At 38.5% G+C, this 17,144-nt stretch overlaps 1 protein-coding gene and 1 long non-coding RNA gene across 4 annotated transcripts in view; one reads left to right on the forward strand and one right to left on the reverse strand.

The window, feature by feature from the left end:
* Positions 1-17,144, reverse strand: part of LOC133652563 (uncharacterized) — a 105,753-nt gene that overhangs the window by 50,791 nt on the left and 37,818 nt on the right. Inside the window, exons 5-6 of one of the 2 annotated variants that reach the window (XR_009826594.1) lie at positions 13,339-13,401; positions 7,544-7,644 (exon numbers count right to left, since the gene is read on the reverse strand). This is a non-coding gene — a long non-coding RNA (uncharacterized LOC133652563). Of the gene's footprint in view, positions 1-7,543; positions 7,648-13,338; positions 13,402-17,144 lie in introns of both variants that reach the window. The other variant, XR_009826593.1, reaches the window with a different exon arrangement.
* LOC133652559 (transcription factor 7-like 1-A) overlaps positions 1-17,144 on the forward strand; it is a 73,417-nt gene that overhangs the window by 31,157 nt on the left and 25,116 nt on the right. For both annotated transcript variants that reach the window (XM_062051449.1, XM_062051450.1), the window contains exon 4: positions 7,541-7,624. In XM_062051449.1, coding sequence (XP_061907433.1) covers positions 7,541-7,624 — 84 coding nt within the window. The remainder of the gene's footprint in view (positions 1-7,540; positions 7,625-17,144) is intronic.

Below are 17,144 nucleotides of genomic sequence, written 5' to 3' on the forward strand. Positions count from 1 at the left end.
ATTACCTGGCCGTAGAGGAAAACGGCGAATGCATTTGGACTGGCAAAGCAGACTATCAGTTATTGTCCGCCATGTATGTCGCGGACTCAACGTCTCGGTCCAGAGTATATTAAGTCACCAAAAACGAATGGACAATGAAGGTGAAAGCAAAAGAGTGAGGAGTGTCCTGACCAGATATGTAGATCCCTAGTTGGATTAATGTTAAATGTTCTTTATCACATTGATTACGTCTCTAATAAAGATTTGATTAATTTATGATCGCTCAAGTGTGATTCACAACAATAGGGCCCCACAGCACACTAGATTCCAGTTAATTGAAATACCACAACACTGGATATTGTTCAGATAAGTTAAATTTAAGAACTTGCACATAAAGCAACACTGGAGATGACTATGAGGTGCGCATTTTCCGCGCTTGCATACTAGGTCGCGTTGCGCCGGCGGACGGAGGGGGCGGGGGTCTTAAACGGTGGCATTGTTGTGTGTGGACACGGATAAGGTTAGGTGTGATTTACCCTGGATAACCTTAGTGTAAACGGGGCCTAAGTGGAGCTTCGATATAAACCTCCAGCCGAGATGCTGCTAACCACCTTGTGCTCTGGAGTTAATTATACAGACATTTACGGCTGTGAATTTCAATGCAACGAGCCTACTCCCTGAACAATAAAAAGTTGTGTTCCTGTGAAACTGGACAAACAAAGCCACAGGATACAAAAAGTGACGACACCTTTGACACTGAAGGTGTAGCCTGTCTTGACATGGGAGCACGCTGACACTGAGCAGTGCCGCTGACAATTGAAACCAGATTTCTCAGGTATAAGAACCCACATAACTAACTTCTTATAATTGACTTGAACAGCTTTACACCCTCCTCTTTCTTTATGAGATGGCCTTGCTCATACCAGATGCATAATTACCTTCTTAAGGTATGCAGTTAGCTCTACATGGCTGGTCGTCGTGCTCCCTAACACAATAACTCACTTATTCCTCGCTTAAACTCCAGGTAAATATCTTTGCTGTAATTACATGTGATTTAAATGACCTGAAAGTCGGCTAGTTAGAGTCGCTGCTGGGTTTAAAAGCACATGTGAGCTCGGAGGTACCGCGCTAAAGCTGTGGATACAGGAAGCAATAACTCAGGATCGTGTCATGCAAAAGGAAAAAAAAATCCTGCAGAAGTTGCAAAAATTCTAACTCACTGGGTTACAGTGTTAAAGAAGCTCTTTTTGGGGTTGGGTTTATCTTGGCCTTGTATTTTGGTCGTGCTGTTTTATTCCTGAAACAACAGTACATTACAAAATAATCAACTTGCGGGCCAGTTTGGAATATGCGTAACTACCTCACACATTTGTTTTGTGTAAGATTTAGGACATATGACACTGCTGTTTACTGTTACAACAAACATTGTTTCCTCCTAATATTCTGAACTCATCTTAAGATGTCTGAGGTTCAAGCGGATAGATTGTATCCACCTTAGAAATCTCGGAAAAACCTTGAAGCTGTGTCGTTAGGACCTCCCTCGCACTGCCTCCCCTCTTCACTCTCCTCTCTCCCTAATAGTTCTTTTGTGTACAAGAGCATGTTAAGAGGCCAATGAGCCTGGCCCTAATAGGCCATGTTACCATAGAAACCACAGCACTCTGGATGTCTGACCTTTGACCCATTTTTTTTACTGGCTGTGAATAAGAGTGCAGAACGACCAAGCAGGTCACAATAGAGGCCCGGCAAACCGAGGGAATGTCCCTGACATAGTCACTTAACTTCATTCCTCAATAGGCCAATGGGCACTTCAAATGTGGTAGCCATTAGCAGGATGCTATCTCCAACAGAGATCCATGGGCTTCTCAGGGTTATTATTACGGGGCCTCGGAAGAAAAAGAGCCATATAATGTGGCACATGTAGTAAAAGAGTCAATGCAATTGCAGGGAAGCCAAAATGCACGGCAATGTTTACATGACATGTTTATGTTGACAGAATAGGCTTAGTTTCTACTCCGCCTTCTAAATTTGTTTGTTGTTTCATTCTTTTTGTACCGTCTTTGTAGATAGCCTTAATAAATGGCTTCCTCCTCCACTAATCTACTTACTTCATGGTGACGGGATAAGAGGGTCTGGTGGCCATTCAAAAAGTTGCTGTGGCCCAATAGGGCTTTGCAGGTCTGACCAGATGAGCTGCTTGTCGTTTCCCCATCAATTACACACTAATTAGCACAATGACTGCCGAGGTTTGCTTAAGAATTGTCAATGTAATTGCCACTAATGTTGGCAAACAATGAGTCTTAATGCAAACTTGGAGACAAGGCGGGGTTTACTTATCACAGTTTCTTTGTCATGAAAGCTTTAATTGTGTTTCATGCATAGATCAGCTTGGGGTGGCAATAGCCATGCATAAGCAGGTGATATCAGCAGAGCAAACCAGGGAGGGACTGTTGTGTCGGGGCCTGACAGGACTATTGTCTGGAGCTGCTGTTCATATGGGCAGGGAATGGTAATTAACACCTCAGCCAAACAGCAAGCTGTGTGGCCCATTTGTTTTCTGTTGGGGGCTAAAAGAAAACAATGGGGAGGGGTTCTCCACACAGTAGGTGATTGACATTATCTGCTGGAGCGATCCGTGAAGGCATTCCTGCTGCTATGCTATTCACTGCAAGTTAGGCGAAGCCATTTCACAAGCGTGGGGCCTCGTTTGAGCCGCCACTTTGCACACATTCACTCTTTTATTTGCTCTTTGACTTTGTCTGATTGGATTTGAGCCGCACGCACCGAAAGCTTTTCTACTCCTATTGTAGTTTTGTATACGATTTTCAATTGCATTCTAAAGATTTGTGTGATTTTGACATTAAAATAGAAGGTTTCTCCATGAAATATGAGGTTAGTTGCTTGCAAAGATTGCACTGTCCCTCTGGCAGAGTGTGTGGCTGAGTTTGACAGCAAATGTCCAGACATCTGTCTTTTTCCACACTGTGATGTTGGCCTGGTGTATGGCACTGCACACTTCAGAGATGACAAAGACTGTTGGCTATGTTTTTCAGCACTACCAGAGCAGTGGAACAATTACAACCCAACTCTGGCAGGCCACATGCCCCAGAACATATGTTATATTTTCTCTTCAAAAAGCCAAAGGGCTCCAGCGTTGCTTTTCTGGAAAAAAATCAGTGGCATCTTTGCCACCTTTGTCACATTTGGGTCCTGTAAAAGTAGCACATTGACTGATGTCTATTCTGAATGTTGGAGGCTGCAGGCAAAGCTGGAAGACAATGAGAGAATTCAGCAGCAAATTTCTTTCAGTTGTCTGTCCGAGTCTACACAGCGATGCTTCCAGCTCCTATGCTGAACCAGACATGTCTATGGACCTCAACCATATGTCCATTCCAGCTGTATGTGTTACAAATAAAATGCGTTTTAATTCTCAGGCATGTGAAATGTCTGCCAAAATGTGGAAGTCCGTGTTTTTAAACATTCATTTTCACGTCTAAATATCACTTCGGCATTTTTTTTCTAGTGAAATGTCAGTAAAAATATGATCCAAACAAAATTTGTCGAATGCTTGCTTCAGCCGCAGGTAGTCGCTGTGCCTCTTGCCTAAACACCGCACTGAGTTGCAGGACGAGGAGACAATCAGGAACACCAAACCAAGCTCGCTAGTTAGCTAACCATCTAGATAGCTTACGTGTTGTCGCCTCAGTTTGCTCTGCGACCCACAACCTTGACCGCTGACCACTTTTCTGCTAATCTTTATTGGATGATTACAATCTGAAAAATGTTCGTTCCGAACCACTTGTAGTTCTAGAGCAGGGGTCCTCCAACTACGGCCTGGCGGGCCAAATGCGGCCCGGCAGCGTCCAAAATCCGTGCCGTGGGAAGTCTCAAGTTTTTAAAAAATGTGTCCTTTCTAATCTATTTTCTACCGCTTGTTACTCTCGGGGTCTCCTAGCCGCTCAGGCAAATCATATTGTCTAAAACTGCATTTTCCCATCGATAACGTGACATCGCGCCGCAGTGTCGGGCGAGCGTGCGGCAAGTGCGCACTGTTTTAGTCAATTAGTGCGTGAGTAATATATATACATATATATATATATATACACTACCGTTCAAAAGTTTGGGGTCACCCAAACAATTTTGTGGAATAGCCTTCATTTCTAAGAACAAGAATAGACTGTCGAGTTTCAGATGAAAGTTCTCTTTTTCTGGCCATTTTGAGCGTTGAAATGACCCCACAAATGTGATGCTCCAGAAACTCAATCTGCTCAAAGGAAGGTCAGTTTTGTAGCTTCTGTAACGAGCTAGACTGTTTTCAGATGTGTGAACATGATTGCACAAGGGTTTTCTAATCATCAATTAGCCTTTTTAGCCAATGAGAAAACACATTGTACCATTAGAACACTGGAGTGATAGTTGCTGGAAATGGGCCTCTATACACCTATGTAGATATTGCACCAAAAACCAGACATTTGCAGCTAGAATAGTCATTTACCACATTAGCAATGTATAGAGTGTATTTCTTTAAAGTTAAGACTAGTTTAAAGTTATCTTCATTGAAAAGTACAGTGCTTTTCCTTCAAAAATAAGGACATTTCAATGTGACCCCAAACTTTTGAACGGTAGTGTATATATATATATATATATATACACGCACGCACACACACACACACACACACACACACACACACACACACACACACACACACACACACACACACACACACACACACACACACACACACACAGCCCGGCCCCCGGCCAAGTTTTTTCAACCCAATGCGGCCCCCGAGTCAAAAAGTTTGGGGACCCCTGTTCTAGAGCATTCATTAGTAGCCAGTGAGAAGGAATATTTTTCGCGTGACAGATTGTAAACAGAGGTCACAACACCGGAAGTATATTACCCGAGGGGGCGTGGCCACAGGATAGTGTTGCCAAATGGAAACTGTTTTCTGAGTTCCTTGCATGCATGTTATATAATTTTACATGACATTTTCAATGATAACAATGTTAGTAATTAAGTAAAAATCTACTAAAAAAAACTAAATTATGTGGTACATTACATGGGAAATGTAAGTTTCAAAAAGACAGTCAAAGGGGTTTGGTAGATAAGAATAAATGTATGGGTAAAATATAGCGAAAAAATGCACCTAATTGCAGAAAATGTAGTCTTGTTTTTTAAGATTTTCTTTCAGGGTTTTCTTGGCAGCACTTTGTGCTGATAGAAATGTTCCTCTTTCCCCCCCCCCCTCAATTTTTCTCTTTGTTTCTCAAAGAGTGCTCAGATCCCTAAATTCTAGTCTCTCTAAATCAAAAACTTGTCCCAACATTTTTTAGCACAACACATTTTCACTAGCTCACAATTTCTTGTCACTTGTTTTCTAGACAACTCACATCTCGTTATAACCCTGCACCTTGTCTAATGTGTTAGTGAGTGGCATGCTGCTGTAGGCCCAGTAGTTAATGTGACTGTGAGCGACTAGGAAGTGTGTGAACAGTTGCTCCTTTGGGCACTGTGGCAATTAAAAGAAAGGTAGGTGCTCGGAAAAAAAAGGGCCTGCAGGCACGTTCCTCATTCTTGGCAGAAAGCTGTCAAAAAAGGGATGGATTGGGTAAGAGAGTCATGGTGGGCAGGGTTGGGCCCAAACAAATGCTCACAATAGCACTTGTTTCATTTGTGGTAAGCCTCATGATTGACACAGATTAGACGAGGAGAGCTGTATGTATTGTTTTTGATTTTCTCTCCATAGTGTAGCATTCATTAGGCACCATGCACACAGTGGCAGAAAGTTTCAATAGTGAGCTAGCAGCCTCTAAAAGCGACTGCCTTCTGACAGTTGTATGGACTTGGGACCATTACTTGGAACCTACAATTCAGGGCTGCGCAGTATAGTGAAGAGGGCTGATGTCAAGAAATTCCCCCCTTTTTTGAAGAGAAAAAGGGTCCCCTTCCCCCTTCCCCGATACTCTGTTGGACCCCAGCTGTCAGGAAACAATACCCTCCGCCTGCCGAACAAACTCATTCCTGAAAATGTTTTTTCTACCTCTTCTCTCTTTTCTCCCCCTGCTATAATGCTTTTTCCATTTTTAACCCACAGCCATCCAAGCTTCCTTCCTCCTTACAAACTAGAGTGATGAATGGCGTTTTGAAATTCCAAACGTGAAAGCATGACTCCTCCAGCAAGCTTGTTTGTCATCATTTATCCTGCACCAACTTTTGAAAATGAGACAAAGCTTTGCAGATATTTTTTTACTGGTCTTGTCATTGAATACCTCTAAGGCAGGGATATTCAACTAAATTGTTTTGGAGGCCACATTTCCAGAAATGCACTATTTTGTATATTCCGGGGAATCAGCATTCTCTACATTTGATTTTGGTCTATTTATTTTGTAGGAGTTACAGTGGCTGTTTTAAGAACCTTGTGCATAAATGATAGTCAGAGATCATCTCTGTGACAGCACTCTAGTATTTTTAGGAATCTGCTACAAAAATGTGTTTTTTGAACTGAACTCGCAGACAACCAGTTGAATAGACCAAATTATGAAAAAGAGAGGAGTTAAAATGAAACATTAAAGAACACTACCAGTATAACTGAAGACGTTGAACAAAAGACTGTATATGAAATAAACATGCTACAGCAACACCTCAGTTACATAAATCACATCACCAAAACAAATCTAACTGCTGAAAAGGATAATAAGTACTTAAAGGGGTACCTTTAAGAATGCCTCAATTATTTAAATCACAAGTTTGGCCTTCAGTGTCCTTTGTTTGCGAGCAATGTAAAAATATCAATGCAAGGATTTGCCAATGTGTTTTCATTGGTCCAAGTTCCTCTATACAACAGGAGCACTCTGGTGTTTTTAGGCATTTGCTTCAAAATTGTTTGTCTCCCAAGTTTTGAACTAAACTCGGGGAATATGGTGTCATTACAGGGCTGGATTTGGCTGCCGGGCCGCCAGTTAAATAGCCCTGCTCTAAATTGTCACATGTAATCCAATTTCATGCTGTTGGTACTCAGAGATCCATTAGCACAAATATTGACAGAATTAAAAGAAAACATGCACTTTGATACCCTCTTCTTAGTACACGGACATGGATGAGCCGAGAACAACTTACCATAGAATTAATTTGAAATTGTCCCTGGGAAAAAATCCACAACATGCATGACAAACTGCTGTAAGTGGTATTTAAAGTGATTGATAAACCAGATGGTTGAGACGTGCTTTTCAAATTCTGGCTTCATGCTAACTCGATTGCTGGAGGACAGAAAGTGTTCAGCTTGTTGCGTTGAGCAATAAATCAAAAGCCATCCATGAGAAGAGAGCTCTTTCTCTGTGTCTAGGTGTTCAGCATGACTGAACACAAACAATTACAAAACCTTGATAACTTCGATATGTTTGGAAAATACTAGTACAGAAGGAAGAGGCACAAAGGGGCAAATAAATTGAGACATAGTTTCACAAAAGCCACATTATTGTATCTAATATTTATGTGTGCTAGTCTTGCAATAAAATGAGTGCCTTTGCTTTAATCTGCTATTGTTACTCTCACCCACAGTACCTGCAGATGAAATGGCCTCTTTTGGATGTTCCCGGCTCTGCAGGACTCAAAGATTCCCGATCTCCAACACCAGGCCATTTAGTGAGTGCGCACAGAAACAGCTGCTGTGAAGTAAACATCTTAATTGAAATATTGCAATGGATTTAGGGTCACATTTGAAATTTTAAATAGTTAATGTGGTAATTGTCCGTGCTTTAGACAAAAATAAAGATTTGTCTGACAAAAAGGGTGCACAAAGTGGAGAATGAAAATACCAAATTCTACACAAAATAATGTCTGAAAAGATATCCTTTTGTGTTTGCTACTAATACGATGTTTCCTCATAACTACATCCTAAGGACATTGATCCAATTAGCAAACCAATCATGTAAGTTTATTTTGGGAATTAATTTACAGTAAAGAAAGTAAATGCTTCAATCAGGGATGTTAGCACTATTTTAGAAAAAAAGGAACATTATGGGGGAAAAAGAGGAACAATTCTATTAGCACAAAGTGATGCCACACAAACCCCATAAGAACATTTCGAAAATCAAGACTACATTTTCTGCAATTAGGTGCATTTCTACACTATATTTTACCTTTAGATTGATCTTTCAACCTGTTTTGGCTGTATTTTGACACTTGCAATGTAATGTATCACAGCCTTTTTAATTTTTTTTACTCGATAAATTACTAACATTACTCTCATTGAAAATGTAATGTAAAATTCTATAACATGCATGCAAAGAATTTAGAAAACGTTTCTCATTTGGCAACTATCCTGTAGCCACTCCCCCTCGGGTGATATACTTCCGGTGTAGTGACCTCTGTTTACACTCCGTCACATCAAAAATATACTTTCTCACCGGCTACTAAAGCATACTCTAGAACTACAACTGGTTCGTAACGAACAGTGTTCGGATTGTAATCATTCATATGTGATTAGCAACAAAGTGGACAGCCGTCAGAGTTGTGGCTCAGAGAGCGAACAGAACCGACAACAAGTAAGCTCGCTAGATGGTTATCTAACTAGCGAGCTTGTTTAGGTGTTGCTGAATGTCTTCCCGTCCTGCAACTCAGTGTGGTGTTTAGATAAGAGGAACAGCGAGTACCTGCGGCTGAAGCGAGCATTTGACAAATTTTGTTTAGATTGTATTTTTATTGATATTTCATTTAAAAAAGCGGAAGTGATATTTTGAAGTGAAAATCAATGTTTAAAAACGTGAATAGCCGCGTTTTTGCGGAAATTTCACATGCCTGTTTAAACAAACTACCACTATAATGTGGTTATTTTTATTAACAAATGTGTAGTCCGCATTTGAATCCCCTGGTTCACATCAGCTTTCACTAGCTGCAGCCGCCAGAGGCAAATTGCTGACTGCTCTGTCTGTCTATACGGCAATAACTCAATTTCTTCCATAAAACTCTCAAGTTTGACTCTTGATGCCTGTCTTGAACTTTCCCATACAGGTGTAAACCAGACCTCATGGTGTCTTAGTGCAGTTAGACAATGTGTGGCGTCAACAGACCCGTTTGGTTTGTGTTTGGGCTTTGACATGTGGGACAGTAAACATTAGACCAAATGTTTCTATGGTTTTAGCTTTGCATGTACTGTAGTTCTTGGCATCTATTAAGGTTCTCACCTGTTTGATTGTATTGATAGGGAGGTCATGCCACAAACCATGTGAAGTTAGAGTCACACTTAAGTAAAGAAGTTGTTGTGACTCAGCCGCTTGACCTTGGATTCCCTTTTAAAACATGCTTGCTGAGTTTGTGGTTGTTTTGCTGAATCCCATAATTGCAGTAATGCACATGACAAAGTCCTCATTGAGCGTTGTCAATGGGAATCTGTTGTGGAGGGGATAATGTTAGTTCGTGGGAACTGTTGCTTCAGGAGAAAGCAATGATAAATATTTTATCAGAAAAAACCTTCACCTGACAGTGACCATAATGAAAACTTATAAATACTGGGTTTTGAATTTAATGATATTAAAGCCAAGATGACTTATGATTTCCTAAATTGGGGATTATACTACTTTTTAGTGTTATTATCATAATGCCTAAGAATTAAATTATTCTAATTTTCTTATTTACTTTCACCAAGGATTGCTAGGGTTTGCCTTTCTGTTAGTTAGTTTGCAAAATAACTCAAAAGAGTTATGGGTAGATTTGGATGAAACTTTCCAAGCAAAATCAGGAACAATTGGTTACATTTTGGGGCTGATCCGCACCATTTCTACTATATTACATTATGGTTACGATAGGGGTTTCAACCTCTGTGTGTGTATATGCTGCAGAGACAAAGACAGTGTATAACTGACAAGGGGGTTCGCCCCCTTTCTTTTATTCCGCCATAGATAGCTCCAACAATTATGGGCAGCTTTTAATCAAACTTACATGAAATGTCCAAAATGGGATAAGGAACAAGTCAATACATTTGGGGCCGATCTGGATCATATCTACTACGTTACCTTAACACATTACCATCCTCAGCTTCTGTGTGTGTGTGTGCACTTCCACCCACAGTGACAAAGAGAGTGAATGACTGACAAGAGGCTTTACTCCTTTTATTTCCTTCCACTATAGATAGCTCAAAAAGTTAAGGGTACAGGAAATGTCAGAAATGACATTAGGACAGTGGTGGGCAAACTTTTCGGCTCAGGGGCCACATTGTCTTTTAAAATGGCCGGGCGAGCACATGATGCATTTCAAAGCATATCATATCTGTTGCAACTAAGAGTAGACTTCTCAAACATTGGCTATTTAATTATAATATATATATTTTCAACAATATAATACCAGAACATCAAAGAAACATTAAAATTATTTTACAGGGTTAACACTTGCATTTGCTTTTAGTGGGGGCATTGTGGTTGATCACCCTTTTTTGCCAGTGCGTCGAAGTCTAGTATCAGTCTTGTTGTGGCAATTTTCAAAAAATATCTTTGATCAATTCTGTTCTAATATTTGGCGGGCCGGATTAAAAAGACCAACGGGCCGGATGTGGCCCGCCAGCCATAGTTTGCCCATACCTGCATCAGTAGCAAGTGATTACATTTTGGGGGTGATCTGGATCACCATTTGGATTTAGGACTTTTTTTTACTATTGGGAGGCAGGGCCTGGCAGACATCTGTACTCTCTTTTATAGTTAAGTTACAATACTCACAAATATAAGGCTGGGAATGTCAGATTACCTCAGGATATGATAAGATCTCAATATGGCGGTAGTGCCATTATTGATATGTTGCTTTTAACCTACCACATATCCATGTGTTTATGGGGCTGTAACAAAAACAAACAACTTACTTGAACATCCAGCATTGTTCGATCCTAAGGATGTAACAATATTAAAATGTCATATCACGGTTATTGTGACCAAAATGATCATGGTTATCATTATTATCACTGTATTGTTAAATGCGCTCAAAAAATACTTATACACACATTTAAATCTTCTTCAGTTTTAAATAAAAAATGGGTTTTGGACGCATCACTTCCGGTTTTTATGACGTCACGTGAGTTCACTTCCTGTTGTAATTTTTTCTTCGAGTATAGCTCAATCACTGAGTCCAATATAGCACAGTCTGTAGGTTTAATGTACACAATTGAATAGTTTAGTGTCTCAGACAGGAATGTGTTTATAAAAGTTTATATTGGGGTATGTTGTTTCTTATTGGGGAAAGAAGTTAACGCCTCTTGTTTTCATGTTAGCATTTAAGCAAGATAATGAGCTAGCCCGACTATACTTTTCTAGTAAATGAGCAGTATCACCGGTCTGTAAATTTATCAAAGTGTTATCAATCACGGTTTTAAGATCATTTTAATTTACAACAGTAATAGTAACTGTCAGGAGTTTTATTGCGGTTTATCATTATACCGTTTATCGTTATATCCCTATCACACTAAAAAAAAGCCAAAGTGAGTCCACACTTTTTAATGAAACAACGTCAATGCATCAGTTTAACTCTAGCCTTGAGTCTGCCATATTAGCGCCTTTGTGTTTTTGCTTCTTCTGGGATTTAAGCTCAGTTATTAACTATTTGTGTGAGAAGAGGCCATTGAACATGTAAACAGTAGGGTTTCCCACACATTCATTTATTTGTGGCGGCCTGCCACGAAAGAATTACGTCCGCCACAAATAGAAAAATGTAAAAAAAATAAAAAACTTTTTTTTTTTTTTTTGTCCTCTCCAGCTTCTCAGGCAAATCATATAGTTGATGTAGATGCCCATATCGGCTGTTCAGATTTACTTTACAAAAGAGAAGTGTAGGATACTTCTCTTGTTGCCTTATTTGTATTTGACTTTATTAAATGTATTTATATTAGAAACACAACATGTGTATATAACAAAGGGTGCAAAGTCTGCAGGCAGTAGGAAACACATGGTTAAGTGTAGGGAGTAAAACTGATGGCAGTCTAAAGTTGAAGATTTTTGGAGCTCTTTGTTCAGTGGATCAGATGTTTGATGAAGCTCTGTGTCTATCTACCACCACTACTGTTTTCTGTTTATTTGTTACTGACTGTGGCAGGACACCTCTGCCTCTGTTTCACTTTATGTTGCTGGTATATAATATGGTTGTAGTAGTAGGCTAAAGTTAAATTATTTAGTATGCACTAATTAAAGGGGCAGAGCTTTGAGACATTTTAGCTTTTATATTTTATAAGATATGTTTTTTGTAAGAACCACAATTATTAAATATATTTCAGTGAATAACTTATTGTTCAAATCTGTATATAAATATGTACATAAAGTGTTGTAATTATATTGTAAAATGGATGGATGGATGGACGTTTAAAACAAAACTGTTATTATTAATTAGTAAGTATACATTTTTTTAGCCTTTTTAGAGAAAATCAAATCATTGTAGTAAATTATGCAAATTACTCGATGATGTCATGGTGTCCACGCCCATAGCCACGCTCATAGCCACGCCCCCACCGCCACAGGTATCTTGGCAGTTTATGGGAAACACTGAACAGTGACTTGACTCTGTAAGGGGGAGATGAATCGTAAGGTTGAATATTACTATAGTTTGCCATATCGATATTTGGTTACACTCCAAAAAGTGAGGGATATTCCGCTTTCAGGTCACATTATAGTAAACATTTCACAAAAGGTGTGTGATCCATAATTTGACAAAAAAAAGTGAACTGAGTCGATGACGTTACGTATTAAACTCGATGATTACCTCCACCAGGAGGTGTATATATAATCGACCAAATGTATTTGTCTGTCAGTTAGTTAGTTACAGTAGTTAACAACATAACGCAAAAAGTGCAGTAATCTGATTTTGTGGGTGATATGGATAATTTCTACTACATTACCTTATTTTTACGTCATTCGGCTGAACTTCCCTGCGTGTGTTTGCTTGTGGCCCTTGTGCCACCTCCACTCAAAGAGTCAAAGAGTGTGTATGACTGACAAGAGGGTTCACTACGTTTATTTCAAGATAAGGGCCGATTTTAATTTAAATCTTCAGACAATGTCTGAAATGAGACAAAGGACAAGTGATGACATTTCTTGATTCTGTTTTTTTTTTTTTTTAATGACTCTATAAAATTGGGACATATGGGTTGGTGGAGTTCTGCGCTTTCTGGGTATTTGTTTAAGTTACGTTTGTGTTTTTCGGGTTTTTCTGGATGAAAATGAACATGCGTGAGTCAGCACAACCAGTGACTGGAGAGCAACAAGAATAAAAAAATGGTTGTGGCCACTGGCAACATTGCAAGTGAAAACATAGAAAGTATCAGGACATTTCAATCTAAACACACCAAAAACATACATATCTTGCTAAATGTGCAAAGAATATCTTACCTTTAAAGCCAGTACGTCTGTGATACGGGCGCATTAAAAGCAGAGGCATGTCAGACTGTGCATCTGGAGAAGAGACAGGAGTTGTGTGAAGCATAGCTTTAACTATCATCGTATCCAAAACTTACCAGCTAAACTTTGTCTATATATAAACCTGCATGCAGGTTTCAAACACATCATTATCACAAAATGCACTTTTATTTTTTAGAAAGTTAGATAGCTTTAATATTGTTTTATTGTTTGGTTTTATTGCTACTATTTTGCCTGTTCTTTCTTTTTTTTTTTTTTTACATAAAAATGATACATTGTTTTTATCAGCACTCTGCCTGTCCTTGGACAAATGGACAAATGTCTTACATTTGTAGCAGTTTATGAAATTGACATTTACAGTATAAATAAATGTTTTTGAATGAAGTAGTCATCTTTATTGTTTTTATTGTTAGCTCGCACATGCCGTAAAATTTCTCAAGCAAAATTTAAAAGCCGATGGCAAAATTAGAGACCCGGTATTAGTGAACACTTTATAATTCATTTCATCGCCTAATTGTTAAGATAGATGAATTAGTTGTAAATAGTCATTAGTAGCAGTCCAAATTGACAAATAAATGTTCTGGTTTATTAGAATTGGAATATTAAAAGGGGAACTATGATTCTTCTAATCTATATTCAACACATTGCCTTGTAGTCTAGAATATATACTATATATTGGATATGCTTTGGTGTAAATTTTGCTCCACTGTCACATTTTTAACCCCTTTTCTGAGTATGCTTCGGGAGGTTGTCCTATTACATGCAAATAAACCCCACCCCTGTTGAAATATATATCTTGAAGACAGGGTCAAAAATAAACTTCATACCAGATCTCACTACATGTTGAACATTGCTGGTATTGTTCGCATGCCACAGTGAGATGAAAATAATACTTTATCCACATCTATTAAAAACGTTACATTAGCTCCCTTTATGTACACTAACATTAAACAGACAACTTATTTTACACAAAATAAACAGTTAAGAGTGCAATACAGGTAGCAGAACAACTTTTTTTCCCTTTAAAAATGTCTCTTTATGTTGCTTGTCAGCAAAAACTGCATTTTGCAGCAAACAAGGTATCACTAGTTTACCAAATACTATAAGACTTTTCCTAAGTTATCTTAAATAAACACAACACTTTCAAATAGTAAATTGCTTTTTATTCCTTGACTAGTTGTATACACCTTAATCGCAAGCAGTGAACCAAAGTGCCAACATTTATTAAGTCAAATAGCTTATGCTATATTTAATGAAACTACATGTAAGTGTAGTTTGAATTTGAGGCAATGCAAAATAACAATGTGTGATTTTGCATTCAGCTCCTTGTTAGAAAACAGCATGTAGAAAACTGATGACCCAAATGACTGATCATTATAAATTAAAGCTGCTGTATGTCACGGTTAAGTAGACTCTTAGAGGGCGCTAGTGTTCGTTATTGTCAGGAAACGCACGTGCACCAAAAAAAAAGGAACAAAGCTACAGTGCAGGGGTGGTGTTTGGAGTGATTAGTGGTCTCGCTCACAGGTTCAAATACTGCACGGCGGCCATTGCATCAGGTAAAACATTTTACTTTGAGCAAGTTGCCACCCATTTAAAATGTTTCTGGTAAGATAAAGAAAATTAATATTTTTTAAATTAAATACCTTTAAAGACTTTGTCCCAGATTTTGTTTAGTCAGATAAAAAAAGACTGGAAGTGTCACTCATTGGTATGTTGTCACATTAATGTGCACTATAAACAACAATAACGGCCGTAGATAAGTATTTAAAGCCTCTCTGGGCCCAGAAAAAGGGAGCCGGGAGCTGAGGGCCAGGCGTGCAGGGCACTTTCACAGGCCTGGAGAGTGTGTATTAAAGTGGCCATAAAATGACGAGGCGTGGGAGCGTGCAGTGCTTTCTACAAGCGTGTAGGCCAGCTTTTGAATAGCGGGACTCATGGCTTGCCATGGTGTTCGAACTTACTTGCATTGTTTTACTTTCCTAAAATGGAAAGGTTGTAAATTATAATCTAGTATATCACATTGTGTATAGTGTATGTATGTATATATATATATATATATATATATATATATATATATATATATATATATATATATATGTGTGTATATGTATATGTATATGTATATATATGTGTATATGTAAATATGTGTATATGTATATATATGTGTATATATTAGGGCTGCAACGATTAATTTGATAATCGATTAATCTGTCGATTATTACTTCGATTAATAATCGGATAAAAGAGAAGAACTACATTTCTATCCTATCCAGTATTTTATTGAAAAAAAAACAGCATACTGGCACTAGGGCTGGGTATCGAGTATCGAGTATCAATTGGAACCGGGACTAACTTTCCGATTCTCCCGGTATCGTTCAAAAGTTTAAATTTCGATTCCTATTTTCGATACCGAGTCCGCCGACCGGAAAAAAAAAAAAAAAAAGTCAGCCGAACCGGAAGAAGAAGCCGCTGAGCACCAACGAAGAAGCGCCCACCCCCGGAAGTGTTAGCATAGCCGAGCGAGTCAGTCAAGCTCAAGCATGGATAGCGGGCGTCGGCGGTCGAAAGTGTGGCTTTACTTTACAAAAAAAAAAGAAATAACCGCGAAATAACAGAGCTCCATGTCCATCAAGAAACGAGTGGAGAGAGAGCTGCAGATGTACCAGGACGTTCCACCGATACTTATGTCTGACGACCCTGCTGCATGGTGGTGGTCCGGTGGAACCAACAAAAGACTTATCCTTTGCTGTCAGATCGCGCTTTCTCCTATTTATGCGTTCAAGCTTCTTCCACACCCAGCGAACGTGTATTTTCCACAGCAGGAGACACTATCTGTCCAGAACGCTCACGCATCCTGCCTGAGAAGGCGGATATGGTCATTTTCCTAAACAAGAACTGTCTTTGATTTTATACTGTACCTGCTGCTAATCTGGACTGGGTTTTGCAAGTTGTTTCTTATTGTTTACTTGCTTTTCTGCACCAGGTTAGCCCATCAGTGGGAGCACGGTAACATTTTTAAGTACCTGCAGCATCATACACTTGTGTGTGTAAATGTGTTTTCATGAGGTTTTCAAAAATAAAGCTCTCTTGAGGAAAGTGTACCCCTGGGAAAATGTATTCATAATTTATAATATTTATATTCAAGTTCATAGATTTCATATTTATATTCTAGTTGAAAACAGCCCTGTGAGGAATTTATAGTAAAGTTCATAAAAAGTTAATAGAATTAAAATTGATGGAGAATGTCAGACTATTTCATTCAGAAAGACCGTAGGTTAGCTAGCTCGTTTAAAATATCCTAAACTTTTTTTTTACCCTGCCTCTTAAAAGAATCGGAATCGAGGATCGCCAGGAATCGGAATCGAAACAAAGAACCGGAATCGGAATTGTTCGAATTCAAACGATACCCAACCCTAACTGGCACCATACTTATTTTGATTATTGTTTCTCAGCTGTTTGTAAATGTTGCAGTTTATAAATAAAGGTTTATTAAAAAAATAAAAAAAATATTTTTTAATAAAAAAACAACAACAAAAAAACTGCGCATAGCATAGATCCAACGAATCGATGACTAAATTAATCGGCAACTATTTTAATAATCGAATTTAATCGAATAGTTGTTGCAGCCCTAGTATATATATATATATATATATATATATATATATATATATATATATATATATATATATATATATATATATATATATATATATATATATATATATATATATATGGTTTCAGTAGCGCTAAGGGTGGAACCAGGGGTTTGGTGAACA

Source organism: Entelurus aequoreus, linkage group LG06, assembly GCF_033978785.1.
Source record: "Entelurus aequoreus isolate RoL-2023_Sb linkage group LG06, RoL_Eaeq_v1.1, whole genome shotgun sequence".
NCBI classification, from domain to species: Eukaryota; Metazoa; Chordata; class Actinopteri; order Syngnathiformes; family Syngnathidae; genus Entelurus; species Entelurus aequoreus.